At 36.1% G+C, this 14,177-nt stretch overlaps 1 protein-coding gene across 1 annotated transcript in view; it reads right to left on the bottom strand.

The window, feature by feature from the left end:
• The window catches only part of PDS5B (PDS5 cohesin associated factor B), a 101,256-nt gene that overhangs the window by 56,770 nt on the left and 30,309 nt on the right, over positions 1–14,177 (bottom strand). The window contains exons 6-8 of the mRNA XM_058800654.1: positions 14,041–14,167; positions 7,334–7,414; positions 5,391–5,531 (exon numbers count right to left, since the gene is read on the bottom strand). Coding sequence (XP_058656637.1) covers positions 5,391–5,531; positions 7,334–7,414; positions 14,041–14,167 — 349 coding nt within the window. The remainder of the gene's footprint in view (positions 1–5,390; positions 5,532–7,333; positions 7,415–14,040; positions 14,168–14,177) is intronic.

Below are 14,177 nucleotides of genomic sequence, written 5' to 3'. Positions count from 1 at the left end.
AGATTGTTACCACTACTGAGTCCAGAAGACTAGGCAGCACTCAGGGCCTGGAGAGATTTGGGAATAAGAAGTGGACACGTAACCTGAAACTTCTGAAAATTTTAATTACCATACCCAGGAAGAAAGGCAGCTGTAAAATAAGAAGTCATCCTTTTATTGATTTTATTCATTACATCATACTGGTTTAAAACAGTAAGATAAAAGCCTAAAGCCCATGACAATTATTTCCAAAACAGTCTATTCATGAGCTTTCCATTCTCTGAACATTTAAATGTTATTTGCTTTCTGTAACAGAAATTCCTAAAATTTAAGTATGAAGTTTGAAAAAAGTTCCTTTCCTTTAGTTTGTTCTACAAGCTGACCCATGCAATAATACACTTTTAGCTCTTTCCCAAACCCATAGTGCTTCTGTGTCAGTACTAGATCTCTATACACACCACCTTAAAATGCCAAGATCACGCACAAATGACTGACCCTCACAGAAGAGGTTAAATTAAATTAATATAGGGCTCATTCTCCTGTTAATTCCCCAGACTCCTTTCCATAATCAGGCAAAAACCAAACTACTAGTAAGATGCAACCATGATTTCACACAGTTTCACAGAGCTTAACAACAGAGTTCTGCCACCTGAGAACACAGGAGCTTTTTCTTTACATAAATCTATAGAGCTAGGGCAGGTTGACCCCAACCAAAAGCCAAATACTCACCCAAGTCCCTTCTCTCCAGCAGAGAGAGGAAGGGAAAAGAAGGAAGGTTAAAAGGCCCATACATCAAGAGAACAAGAGTTCAGTATGAATTCAGAACAAGAGTTCAATATGTGTACAAACAGAGCAAAAAGAGGAATTCATTCACTACCTGCCACTGGCAGGGTGATGTCCTGGCAGTTCCTGGAAAGCAGGGTCTCACATAGGGAAGACAAACAGCATGAACACAAATTAATCCTTTCCTCCTCCTTCCCCTGGCCTTTTATTGCTGAGCACATGTCCCCTTTCAACCTTCTACTCTATTCAGCCTACCTGGGGGTAGGAGGAAGGGCACAGGGAGAAAGCCTTTACCTGTGCCTTCACTGCTGTACCAAAATGGCAAGGTGCTTGAACACTAGGTGGCCACATCGTTTACATCCCAAACAGTGAGTAGGTTCAACAGTATTAGAGATACCTAAACTTTCTCACAAGTTTCATATTAAGAGTTTTTAACCCCTCTACACATGGTCAAAAATTTATTTGGTCTCTGATGAGAAGGTCCCTGGATTTTACCCCCACTCAAAGAGACAGTCTACAACCCATGAAGATAAACCAGAAGGTTTCCTGATAGAAAGAGTGCAAAAAAATTCATGGAGATGAAGAGCAAGAGATTTGGATCCTGTCAGGTAATGAGTTACAAACTCGAAAGATGTTTGTTTACATCCTCAAAGTCCCATCAAGCCACAAATCAACCAGAAGGCAGAGGAGATGGCTCAGAGAAGCTCAGCTGATGGTTAGGGGGAAACCATCATCACTTCATTTTCAAAGCATGCCACAGAACCACAGGATCATATAGTTATAAAGGTTGGAAAACTAAAATCTTTAAGATCCTTGAGCTCAACAGTTAATCAAGCACCACCATGTTTATGAATGAACTATTACAGGCACTTCCCTTCTCAAAACTTCCAGCGACAGTAATTCCACCACTTCCCTAAGAAGCCTATTTCAATTCTTGACACGTCTTTAAGTGAAGAAATTTCTCCTAATACCAAATCTAAGCTTCCCAAGGTGCAACTCAAGGCCATTTTCTCTGGTTCTGTCACTTATTACCTGGGAGAAGAGACCAACTCCCCCACTTTGCTACAACCTCCTTTCAGGTTGTTGTAGAGTGAGTGAGAGGATCTCCCCTGAGCCTCCTTTTGTCAAGGCTAAATGTTTAGAAGCAAAGAAATAAGATATTACACAGAAAGTCTGTTCCATGTACAGAACATGCAACTAGAGGCAACATTACTGATACCAGGAGGAATCCATTCAAATTCATGCAGAACAAGCCAATTTTACACTTGAAACCAAGCTTGCACTTCAGCTTGCAAGTGAGCCAGAATACTTGATATCTTTCTCAGGTAAGTCTGCCATGAGTGTACTTCATGTGGCCAAAATTTGTTTTCACTTACTGCTTTTGAAGCCAACTAAAAAGAAATTAATATTTTCAAAAATATAGAGAAAATTATTCAATTTGTCTTCGTAAAGATACTATGTCCCCTTCCGTGTGTTCAGTGCATGCAAGATGAGATCATTCTGGCACATCTCCACAACGCAGTTGTTCAGACAACCACAGCTTTCCTTCAACACTGGACACAAGAGGAAAGTTTTTCACCATGAGATCAATCAGCCATTGGAATAATCTCCTCAGGGAAATGGTAGATTCCCTGATATAGGCCATTTTAAGATCCAGCTAGACAGAGTGCTAGGCCATTTTGTCTAGACTGTGCTTTTGCCATGAAAATTTTATCCAGATGATCCTTGAGGTCCCTTGCAACCTGGTATTCTATGATTATATGATCATCTGCTAAGAAATAACACAAATATCCTAAGGAGCAAAGCAGCAATATGAGATCTTGGAAAACACAAACTGTCCCACTACCTCTTAAGCACTACTGGAATATTTGCCTTCTGTAATCACAACTCTGTATTCAAGAGCCATATCAGACAATTTCATAGAACAAAAACTGGATGATCCAGTGAAACTACATATTTCACCTAAATATACTGTACAAACCTTAACTTAAGTACCTAGTAGTCCATGGTAAGCGAGCTCAGGAGGACAAGGCTCCTTAACTGGGCATACAGCGACACAGTAATACGTGCCAAATCCAGAAAAGACAAAACCACTGAGTCCAGCTCTGAATGATATGCAGGACTCACTGAAGCTCTTGGCTATTGTATTGTTAATTTTAATTGACCTCTATTGAAAAATACAACTCCCCTCTCCCAGTTTTCAGTATGGACTGTCATGCACGTTTTTCCTTTACCAGTCACCTAAACCAAGGCTTCATCAAGTGTAACAGGGTTACTGCTCTCTAGTTTCTTTTCATTTGAAGCAATAAAAAACTGGCTGTCTTCAACCATAATCACTCTGAGTTTTATTGAAATCACACTTTATTCTCAACACATTAATGAGCTATTAACCTGGAGCTGAATTTAAAAAATGTTGACACTAGCTGCTGCTGTTCAGAGTAAAGCTAAAGCTATTGTTGGAGTGGAAAGTATTTAATCATCACTGGCAGGTTTGCATGTAGAATGAACTTGTGCTGATCTTAGAAAAAACACAGGCTGACCATATTTCAGAACACTTAGCTTCAAAATACTATTTTCACCACAGAAAGATCTTAAAGACCCCTCAACTCATTTAGAACCATAAAATGATTTGGGTTGAAGGGACTTTTAAGGACATCCTTCAACCACCCTGCTGTGGGCAGGAACTCCTTCCACTAGACCAAAGTTGCTCAAAGTACCACCCAGCACAGCCCTAAAGACTTCCAGAGGTGAAGCACCCACAAATTCTCTGGGAAACCGGTTCCAGCATTTCAAACTTTAAACCAGAGGTATCCTATTCCAAAGAGAGGTGCTTTTTTTCTTCTTTAAAAGATGGGTCATTTGACAGCCAATGGGAAACAACAGGCATATATTATTTTTTCTTGTAACCCGAAGTATCAAAACACACACATGGAGTAACAAATGATTACAGTGCTTTTGGAATAGCTACAAACTATACTAAGTTCAAGAAGCCAACAAGGAATAAGAGGGGTAAGAATGTAGCTATCAGAACCTACATATCTCCTGGAAACATTGTTAAACTTGATCTTGTAGACATCAAACGCAAACCACTTACCCTTTAAGGGTTCAGACCACAGTAAGAAAACTGCGCTAAGGATGAAGGAGACAGAAAGCAACAAAATACATGTACATCATCTGGAAAGAGCACACTAAACAAAGAACAGAAATGCAAACATGAAAAAAATGTGTTGTAAATTAAGAAGTACAAAGAAAACATGGAAATGCTTAGGGATGAAATCAGCTAGCTGAAGAAAGAGACAAGAATTTTTTCCGGCCTGGGTAAAGAGGGAACAAAACAAAACAAACAAATAAAAATTTGATATTGGCTACTAGACTGAATCCAATAAAATAAGACTAAAAAATTACATCAGTATTGAAAATCATGAAACATTGAGTCAATGAAGGAGTAGGATGACAATTGAAGAACCTGAAGATTTTAGTGGATTTACAGATGGGAAAGGTACTGGAATTATATACTATTATGGCAGCAGGTAAGATCAAATATCCTGAATAACACCTTCAGCTGCAGAAGTACTATTTTTACTGGAGTGAGACTGATAATTGTTTGCCATTTGTAGAAACAGGAATTAAAGGCTGAAAAAAGGTCTACTTTGAAGACACAGTCAGCAAGCAGTAAATTGAACCCTACTTCTCTCAGAAATTTGAACAGAATGACAAAGGCATTAAAAAACCCTCTCATCCAGCAAGTGTAGTGTGCCTGCCTAGCAACATTAGGGAAAAGTAATTGGCATGAACAAGCCACTGGGATAATATATATTACCATAAGAAGAGGGCAAAAGTGCTAGAAACCTAAAATCTGTCCTCTGTAATAAAAACATTCAAACTTACAAGAGGCCCATTGCACATCAGCCCCTCAAGCTTAGTAACAGATCACATACAAACAGAGTAATTCTAATCTAATCACAGTCCCCACAGAAACCCTGTGGAATGACACATAGAATAAAAGTAGTGCAGAATGAAGGGAGAATCAACTCATGTGTTATATCACATTTGTCCAAGTGATGGAGACACTTTGAAAAGGAAGTCAAAAAGAAAAATATCCATTAAAATAGAGAGCTAGCACCAGCTATTCTCCAGACATATGAAACAAGCCTGAAAAATCATAAGACATTGCAGCAATTGCTACAAGACATACTGATGCATTCCAGATGTCTTCTTTCATCTGTCACAGAACTACAATTTGGACAAAATTATTAGTATATATATTCAAAATATGATGTCTTTCACAATAAATAATAAGTAAACCCAGAAATAAAACAGGTCAAGCCCCCAAGTCATCCAAAAAATTGAGTTATTGCTTGAAATATACAAGCCCAAACTATCAACCAACCAAATCCCAAATATACACACACACACACCCCCTAGGTTAATACACTTCCATTTAAATTACATTTTTGAGGAGCTGTATGGGTTTTCCTTTAAACAATGCAGAGAAGGCAATTTTTACATATAGTTATTAGTTCTATTTGCCAAATAATTTGAAGAACTTGTCAGTTAAGGAAAAAACCAAAACAATAATGGTCAAAGCATACATGTTTCAAATATATAGAAAGGGTAGAAGTGTTTACCTTAAGTTTGAATTCGAGCTGTGGTAGTACAGAAAGCAAGAGGTGACTGTCAATATTGTATAACTCCAAAATCAAATCAAATACATGCTCTGACAGGTCACTAATTGATGTTTTACCAAGCATGAGGACTTGATTGAAGAACTGGGAAACAAAACAGATTACAAATCAAGGACGAGAGTATACACGCACTCTTCTAAATTCTATGCTAAATCCTAAAACATTAAGTCATTTTTAACCTTACATTAATTTCACTCCTAAAAGAAAAAGGATGGAATGTGGTACACACAGATCAGGATTCCATAGCAGAAGTCTTAAAATATCATTGTCTTGTATCAAGTATTATACATAAAGGAAAACACATTAAACAAGATGTTTGCCCCGGCAGGCCTAAAAATAATTTAGGAAACACAACTTAAAAGGAATTTAAGTGCATCATACATTTTTATAGTGGGACTATATTCAGAGTTATTCCACTATAAAAAACCATCATTTCAAAAGTATTCTAACATTTAAAGCAAGGCTGCAACAACTGGCTAATTACTACACTACACAGCTGACAGGTTAAGGAGTTGAAAGTAAAAGCATAGAAGTTGATAACTGATTGTTCCAGAATTTGTATTCAAGCAGCATAATGCAACTGTAAAGCAAATATTTCTTCTTGGTAAATTTGACATACTTGAGAGAAACTTCACACTTCCCATTAAAGAAAATATTTCCACACTATTTTCAACTACATCCTCCCTGATGGGTAAGAGGCAACTAAAGAGGATTATATACATATATATATATATATGTATATACACACACACACATATATATTATAGTGCATTTTACTGTAAGTTAAAGACTGTCTTGAAGAACTGTTTTGCTTTTCAGGATACAGAGTTGCTTGAATATATATAATCCTGGTTAGGAAACTAACTGATACTGTGTTTTTAATGTATCTCAAGAAAGAAAATTTTCAAAGTCACAAAATACCTCTCATGAGAAAGAAAGAGAAGAAGACCCCATGAGCATTCTTCCTATGAAGGAAGATGCTTATTGTAAAGACTTCCTGAAAGCTCAGAAAATGGCACCCAGTTTGTAATCTAACTTTACAGATTAAGAAAATTAAAAACACATTCCCATGCACCAACACCTTCCCAAACACTAGGTTTTAAGTAAGAGGTTTTTTTTGAGGATTTTTAAAAATGTTAGGAAGTACCCACTTTCTAAATGTTGCAAGTCTGAAAGTAACAGAAAGCACTGAAGGTTTTCCAGTGTTTTCAAGTTCCTGAGGTTTTGGATAGATGCAGTAAGACCTGCTAATCCTCAACTGCTTAAAAAATAAGAGAATTATTCTTTTTCCTATTGTGCAGCTCAAGATAGAGCATACTCCTCTCTGATCTTTACTTCCCCTCATCCATCCTCTATTAGTGTCCATGATGTCTACATTCAACTCTGCTACAACCCTCAATTCACGCAGTTTTCTTCTTTACTATCTATTCTTAGACTCCTTCCTCTTCTACTACTGTGATAACAGCACTAAAATTCTGCTATCTTCAATTCTCTTTACTCTAAATTGTCTTATCTCCTTACTAAAAGGCAAATTTTCCTTACAATGTGCATAGGTATTTTTATCAGAACAATATATAAAAATACACTTGGTATTCCAGTCACTCTAAGGATTGAATTGCAAGGTCTTCCAAGACAGTAGGAAGTAAATTATCCATTGCATTTCCAAAATTTCAAGTATTAAGTACTTAATAGATTCTATATGGTAAATAATTAGACTAAAAAAGGACAGTGCTTCATTAATACAATCATTCTCTCAAAGAAAAATGACAACCTGTAAAAAGTTGTTCTTCAGCCCTTTTCATGTTTTCATGCAATTAATTTTTTTTATAACACTGCTCAGTTACAGAAAGTATTGATTTCCATGTTTGTTTCCAGTTGTCACTTACATTAGTAATGTATGGCTCAATTGCTTGTGCCGTCCTCTTTAGTAAAGCTTTTGCCAAATCATAGGCTTGCTTGTTTAAATTCTGGGGGGAAGAACAAACAAACAAACAAACAAAAAACCAGAAGAGTTATAAGCACATGGATTTATCTAAAAACAAAACCAAGAATTTAAAGCCATCAAGTACTGGTAAATGCATTAAAGAAATAGCCCGTTCTTTTTATATTTTCAATAATAAAAATAATATAGTAAAAGCAAAGCTATTCCAAATAGAGATTTGTAGGGTTCACTGGTATTACTGAGGAAAAAAAAAACAGCTCCAGGCAGATGAGGACTTACTTTGCAGTTGCACATCTAAAACTGATGCTCCATGAATTCAGTGCCTGCATTTTACTGCTCCTCCTTATCAGTTTTCCCAAAAACCAGTAAAGTGATACAAAGCAACACAAAGGCATTTAGAGTCACCACTAAACAGGAGTACAGAAAATGCAATTCTGCCCTTGCATCAAGCAGCCATCTGTGAATCACCACCACAGCCTCTCCAACACACCATGCATAGGTAGTCTGTTGTCTGAGACAAAGAAAAAAACCCTAGAATTTTGGTTTATGGGAAAATAAAAACTAAACTAATACAAAAATTTTAAAAAACATAACCCCTCTTCAGTATTCTTATCCTTCCATTTGTCTGAATGGGTTATTGCTCTATCATTGTTTTCTCCCTTTCCCTACACACATTCTCCATGCTCTAGTTGTTACATTCTTTCTCCAATTTCTAGATCACAAGTATTTTTCAAAAATTTTCAGGAGAAAATGCAACTCAGCCCTTCTGACACCCACTGCAGATGATTAACACACAGAAGAATGAAGAAAAAAGTCTTCAATACACAAGAATATGCAGTATTTTAATAGCTAAAAAAACTCTACAAAAATATAGTTTCTACAATTTTTATTAGTCTTTGCAATTAAAAAAAGTAGTATACTCAGTTTATAATCCAACAGTAAAAAGGGGGCAGTTTGTGGTTGCTTTTTTAAAATATTTCTCACCATAAAAGGAAGAAAACTTCTAGTAGCAAAATGCGAAGCAAACACAAGGTGTCATGCTACAACCCAAGGTATTTCTTTCCTTGGAGATGCTGAATGAAAGAGAAGATTTGAAAGGATATGGAGAGAGCTGTCTGAAATTTAAAAAACCCAATAGAACTATAGGCTTCTAAACAGCAGTGGGAACAGATTACCATTTTCTGATAATATAAAACAAAAAAGTCTTTGACTGGCCTACTGATAGAATTAAGTCAGGTGAACTTGAAACACTACAAAGACTCCTGCCTTAAGTGTCTGTTTCACTCAAAGCCAATAGAGAAGGTGACTAAAAATTCCAATTCAGGAAAAATATTTTAATATATAAAATTCTTTCATCTTACTACAAAACTGTACAGTTGTTCCATGTCCCAGGAAAGGGAAAACACTGCATACTGGATTGTTCTTTATGGTCAACAATAAAAAAGAAATTTTAAAAAAAGTATTTCCACTGGAATAATTTGTTTTCTGTTATTCAAAATTGTAATGGTTCAGGAAAGAGAAGGCACAAATGACTATAACAAGCAATGTATGCCACTTGTAATTCTTGTTCTGATCCTTCGTGACTTCACAGCTCACCTCCAGCAACAGAAAGAAAATCACTTTCACCTGGGTAAGAGGGAACTCTGGACACAAGCAAGATCTGGTTTAGTATAAAACAAGTCTAAACAGCAGACCTAGCACAGGAGAGTTCCAATGGGCAGAACCATTCTGATTCACATTAATTACAGTTTCAGCTTGTATCTTTTGCACAGCAGCTCACTTCAAAGCTTAATGCTTCCCAAGACAAATGCTAGAAGTGGCTATTTGCAGCCCTGAGTAAGAAGGAAATGTAATGCAAGTATCTATCAAAAAAAGCTATAAAGAGGAAAAATAGTCTAGAGCATAAGTGGCTAAGGCAAGTTAGCTATTTTTTCATGCCTCATGTACTTGATTTAATAGTGCCAATAGTCATGACCCTCAAATGTCCAGAGGCCCCACTTTCTGAAAATAACAGTATCAAAGAGTCTTAAAAGCACACGAGTTTTCTCCTCATTTTCCAGTTTCAGGGAAAAAGCAGAAACCAGTGAAAGTGGCACTGCCTTAGGTGAAATGAAAACAAGAGCAGCACAGCGTTTACCAAGTAGGTTCAAAGATCTTTTACAGAACTAAACCTTCTGACTAATTCAACAGGCACAAAAATATCCTAAGCTTCCTTCTCCTTAGGGAGAAATTTTAAAAGGACAACATCTGATTTGACAAATTTCTTCTGTTTTTAGATAAGCTCTTCTACCATTATTATCTATACAACCTTCCCATTTGTTTGGAAATAAAACTGACATGTATTTCAAGATCTTTTAACGATTTAAGAAAGCCCTCATTATGGAGACAATTATCTTAATCAAGATGCCTTTAGGAGCATGTAAAAGCATCCAGTAGGCCTAAGGATTTTAGAGTCCTGAACAGGGTAGGAACAAAGCCATAGATTGGTAACACTGTTTAAAATAATCATTAGCAATTACTACATCTTGAAAGAAAAAAATCAAAATAAATATTGATTGATAAGCAGAAACAAAAGAACCACACCTGAGAAGGCAGAACACAAATCTTCTGCAAGAAAACTGAGGTTACACTTAACATCTGAACCCGACTTTTTCCCCCAAAACTTCCTGGTTTGTTTCAGAAAAGAATGTTAATAAACAGTGGAGAACATTCACATTTTTTAAAACTTTGGGAGTCCTCCAGCAATAATAACTGAATAGAGGCTATCTTGGTCAACCACAAGTTCTCTCCTTTGTCTCAATTTCTACCATGATTTTTAGGCATTTCTTGCTGGTATTTCAAGATTTTTATACTTTGGGAAAACATCAACAGTTTTGTCCATTTACTGTTCATACCTGCTTTTCTCTAGAATGAGAATGACAAACTTCTATTTTTGGACAGAAGAAGCAGTGGCAACCTCTCTGACAGTACAGCACACGCATTTTTGTGCTCACACAGACAATATTCTTCAGCAGAGTATGCCACAGAGCCAAAATTATTTGTTCTTGCGCAAGAAGTGATGGAAATTCATACACATTTGACTGTTTCTCAATTACTTTTCCAGTGACTTCTCAATAATCAATTTAACAAAGATCAAAAAAATATGAGAGTGAAATAATTTTTACCCATCCCTTAAAAGAAAAAAAGGTAAGTGCCTTATATTTTATTTACAGGAAATGACTAAGCTAGCATCAATCCAGCCTTTATTTTGTAGTTTTGGGAGGAAAATCAAATGTTAAGTCTGTATCTAGTGCAAATATTCCTGAAAAGCATATTTTTCACATATTATTTACTTGGAATTTGAAAAACATCTTCAGTTTTATTATTATTATCAATGGTACAGCAGCTGAATTAGTACCCAAGAGCACCTGAGAGAACAGTTTCAAGAGATTCTCTTGTTCTCAGGAAGGTAAAGAGATCAAGGACAGCTGACAAAAGGCTCAGCTGAGGTGTTGCCAACATAGATAACACTAAATATTAAGCAAATGCCTAGTAGGGACAGTTAAGAATTTAATTGTCAATAGCACTTTTTCTAAAACATAGGCATGTAAAGCATGTGGGATGTGCAATGTGGGATTCCCTGCAGCAGTTCTGAGGCTGAAAATGGAACACTGGCAAACACCCAAGGAAATAAAGTACAGTTTGCCTTCTAACACACTGCACAAACACAAAATTGTTTTCAGGTCTGCCATAAAAGCATTATAATACAAAAAGATTATTAAAGGGTAAAGGAAAACTATTAATTTTTCTTGCCTTTTCATACTAACTACCTCTTCTCCCTTGCTGCCAGATCTTATCTGGGTTTAGGTCACTTAAATTCATTCCTAATATAATCCTACCAAAAGAATTTCAGTTGAGTTGATAGAAAAGAAGAGAACTTACAAAAGGAAAAAAATAATTCAGCATCAAAATTAGGAGTTAAGCACATGGTCAGACAAGTTAAGCTTGCCATTTTATTGGCTTATCTGACAGCTGTACTAGTCCAGCAAGACTGTGCACACTCCAGCATGCCTCTACTCTGATATTGGTGTAAACTGCTTTCATTCAGGTTTACATTAGTATGGCTTTTATCCTGACTAAGTGAGATGGATGATGAACTCAAAGGAGATACAGTAGTTTAGAGTTGTCACTACTCCAGTGACTACTAATTAGGGTATACAGACATTTGGTAATATATCATGTGCCCAGTATATGCTCTTTATGCTTGAGTTTTTGCAGCCATCCTGTGAACACCATTGCTTTTTACACTTCCCACTCAGGACTATGGACCATAACTATTTCTCATATTTGGAAAAATACTGTCTTGGTTTAAGGGGTAACGGCATTGAATTACCATTTTGTAAACTGCTCAACTAATTACTACATCGCTTAAAAATATTTATGTAGTTTTTGCCTAAAGCTGTCCAGTGCTGAATTTCAGCCACTGGATGAACATTCTGCTCCCAACACATACTTACAGACCACAGGTTAGATAAATTATACAGACTGAGATTTGAGGAGCTCAGTCTTGTTTTACCAATACAACTTTTTTTTTACCAATACAACCATTCAGTTCAAAAGGCCACTACACATTCCCTCTCACACACAACCCTCCTTTTAGGCATATTAAAAATATACCACTGTGTCACTTTCTATAGACATAACTGTCACATCTTCAACAATCTCTCGATCTCATCTTCAAATAGAGCTAGTAGCAGATCTATGTTCCTTCCACTCTATCAAAGATATTTTTTGGTCCCTAGGAAATCTGGGAATTCCCTACAGACCATTACACCAATGTCTGCCTTTATGCCATTTTTGGTGACCAGTCTGATCATTCAATTTCCCTTTTCCACAACCCACACAGCTGAACAGGGACCTCAGCCAAGACACAGTTCTTTTTTGTGGTGGACCTGATCCTTTGTCTCCTTCTAGTTTTGTGCTCAATGGAAGAGTGGAAAAATGCTCAACTCTGAATTTATTACACCTTTCCAACTTGACATCAGTAGCCACAGAAAGTAGTGAGAGGACCCAAATTTTAAATAATTTTAAATAAAAATTCACCATGTGAAGACTTTGAGATGCAACAGAAAAATATGAGAAGCTCCTTTCCGTTAGTATGGAAAAAAAAAAGTTAAAGATACTCAGAATACAATCTGACATTATGTATCTATTTGTTAGAAAGCAGGCTATAAACAAGCATCCTATAGACAGAGAGATTTTGATTAAAAGAAAAACAGCAGAAAATGCAAACCCCCAAACATATTTTCCTTATTAAAATATTCAGTCAGTAATTTTGAATCCACTATGAAACAGAATTGCTTTAGTGCTACAGACATCCTAACAGGATACAAATTCTTCAACTCAAAGACAGTTTATTAAACATGAAACATAAAAATAGTACAGTCAAATCAATTTGAACACAGATGACACAATGAAACAATAGATTCTTAATAACTGAGAACACAAACTGAAGTATTTTGCATATTCTTGCTTTTGTATTTTGTATTGCAAAGCTTTACTTTATAAATATGGACTTTAGCCACACCAATTTCAGTCTAGTCCTGGCACAAAAGTATTAGACTCCTTGAAGAACACAGCTAAAACATATCCAGTGGTGCAAAAAAAAAATTACTGACCTATATTAAGCATTTAGTCTTTCACAGTCAATAGAAAATAATTTATGTGCTACTTATTTACTGAAATTAATGGCCAGTGGTAAAGGTACACTAGTAGGCATTCCAAAGCATCTGTTAATAACCACTTAACCATACACTTTTTAGAAACTACAGCAGTTAGCACATTCCTGAACATATTTTAAGAAAAAAAAAAAAAAAAAGCTATTAGAAGTGTCCAAAATACAGCTAAAGGACACATTTCCTAGATAATTCCCCACAGTCTTTTTTTGTCATGCACAACTTACAAGTGAGTAGCCCATGAGATTTCAGTAGGACACAGTTAAATTCCTGAACTAAGGAGTCAGACTTCCAGGCTTCTTAAACATTTAAGTATCACAACACGAGCACAGTTCTGAAGTTTTTCCTTCAGTTCATCTACAGGAGACTTTTTTTTTTAAACATGACATGATTTATTAAGGTAAGATAGACATTCCTTGGGCTCTTCCTGAACCACCATTTCTGCACAGAGTTTTGATTCTATGGCTGCATCAGAAACATAACAATAACACCAAGCCAACTTTTCTGAAATGCAGCAGAGCCAATTACAAATCAGCAGTCATAACAACCTTTTCCCTCCCACTAGGGCAGCACCTTAGTTTGAACTGTTGATACAGCATTACATCAATTAAAAACTTTCCAAAGGATGTATGTAACTTCTCTATTCCATTCTACCAGCACTGACAGGCCATAAAAAACCCTGTGTTTAAATTCATAGGATATTCAACCTTTTAGATTACTGATACTTTGCTTATGGAAAGTATATCACAGCAATGAAACTTGACTGAATTTTCTATATAAAATTACTTGTTTGCTAAAAGAAATCCAGATAATATCAAGACATTTGCTACAGCCATTCTTTCAATTAGAACTACATATCTGAGCACATACATCCAAGAAATCATGATTACAAAACAAACAGTAGAACAAAAAAAAAACATAAGCCACTAAATCTTACCTTATGTGCTGGCACTAGATTAACTAACACTGTATCCAAAAGTTCCTGTGACACAGTATCTCCCTCACAAATGATAGAGCTCATTAGATCAACCATGTGCATGTGTACTTTTTGGTTATGACCATTGCTGAAATTAA

This window comes from Ammospiza caudacuta, chromosome 2, assembly GCF_027887145.1.
Source record: "Ammospiza caudacuta isolate bAmmCau1 chromosome 2, bAmmCau1.pri, whole genome shotgun sequence".
In the NCBI taxonomy this organism is placed as follows: domain Eukaryota; kingdom Metazoa; phylum Chordata; class Aves; order Passeriformes; family Passerellidae; genus Ammospiza; species Ammospiza caudacuta.
Note: the sequence above shows the minus strand (reverse complement) of the source record. Positions and strands in the feature narration are given on the sequence as shown.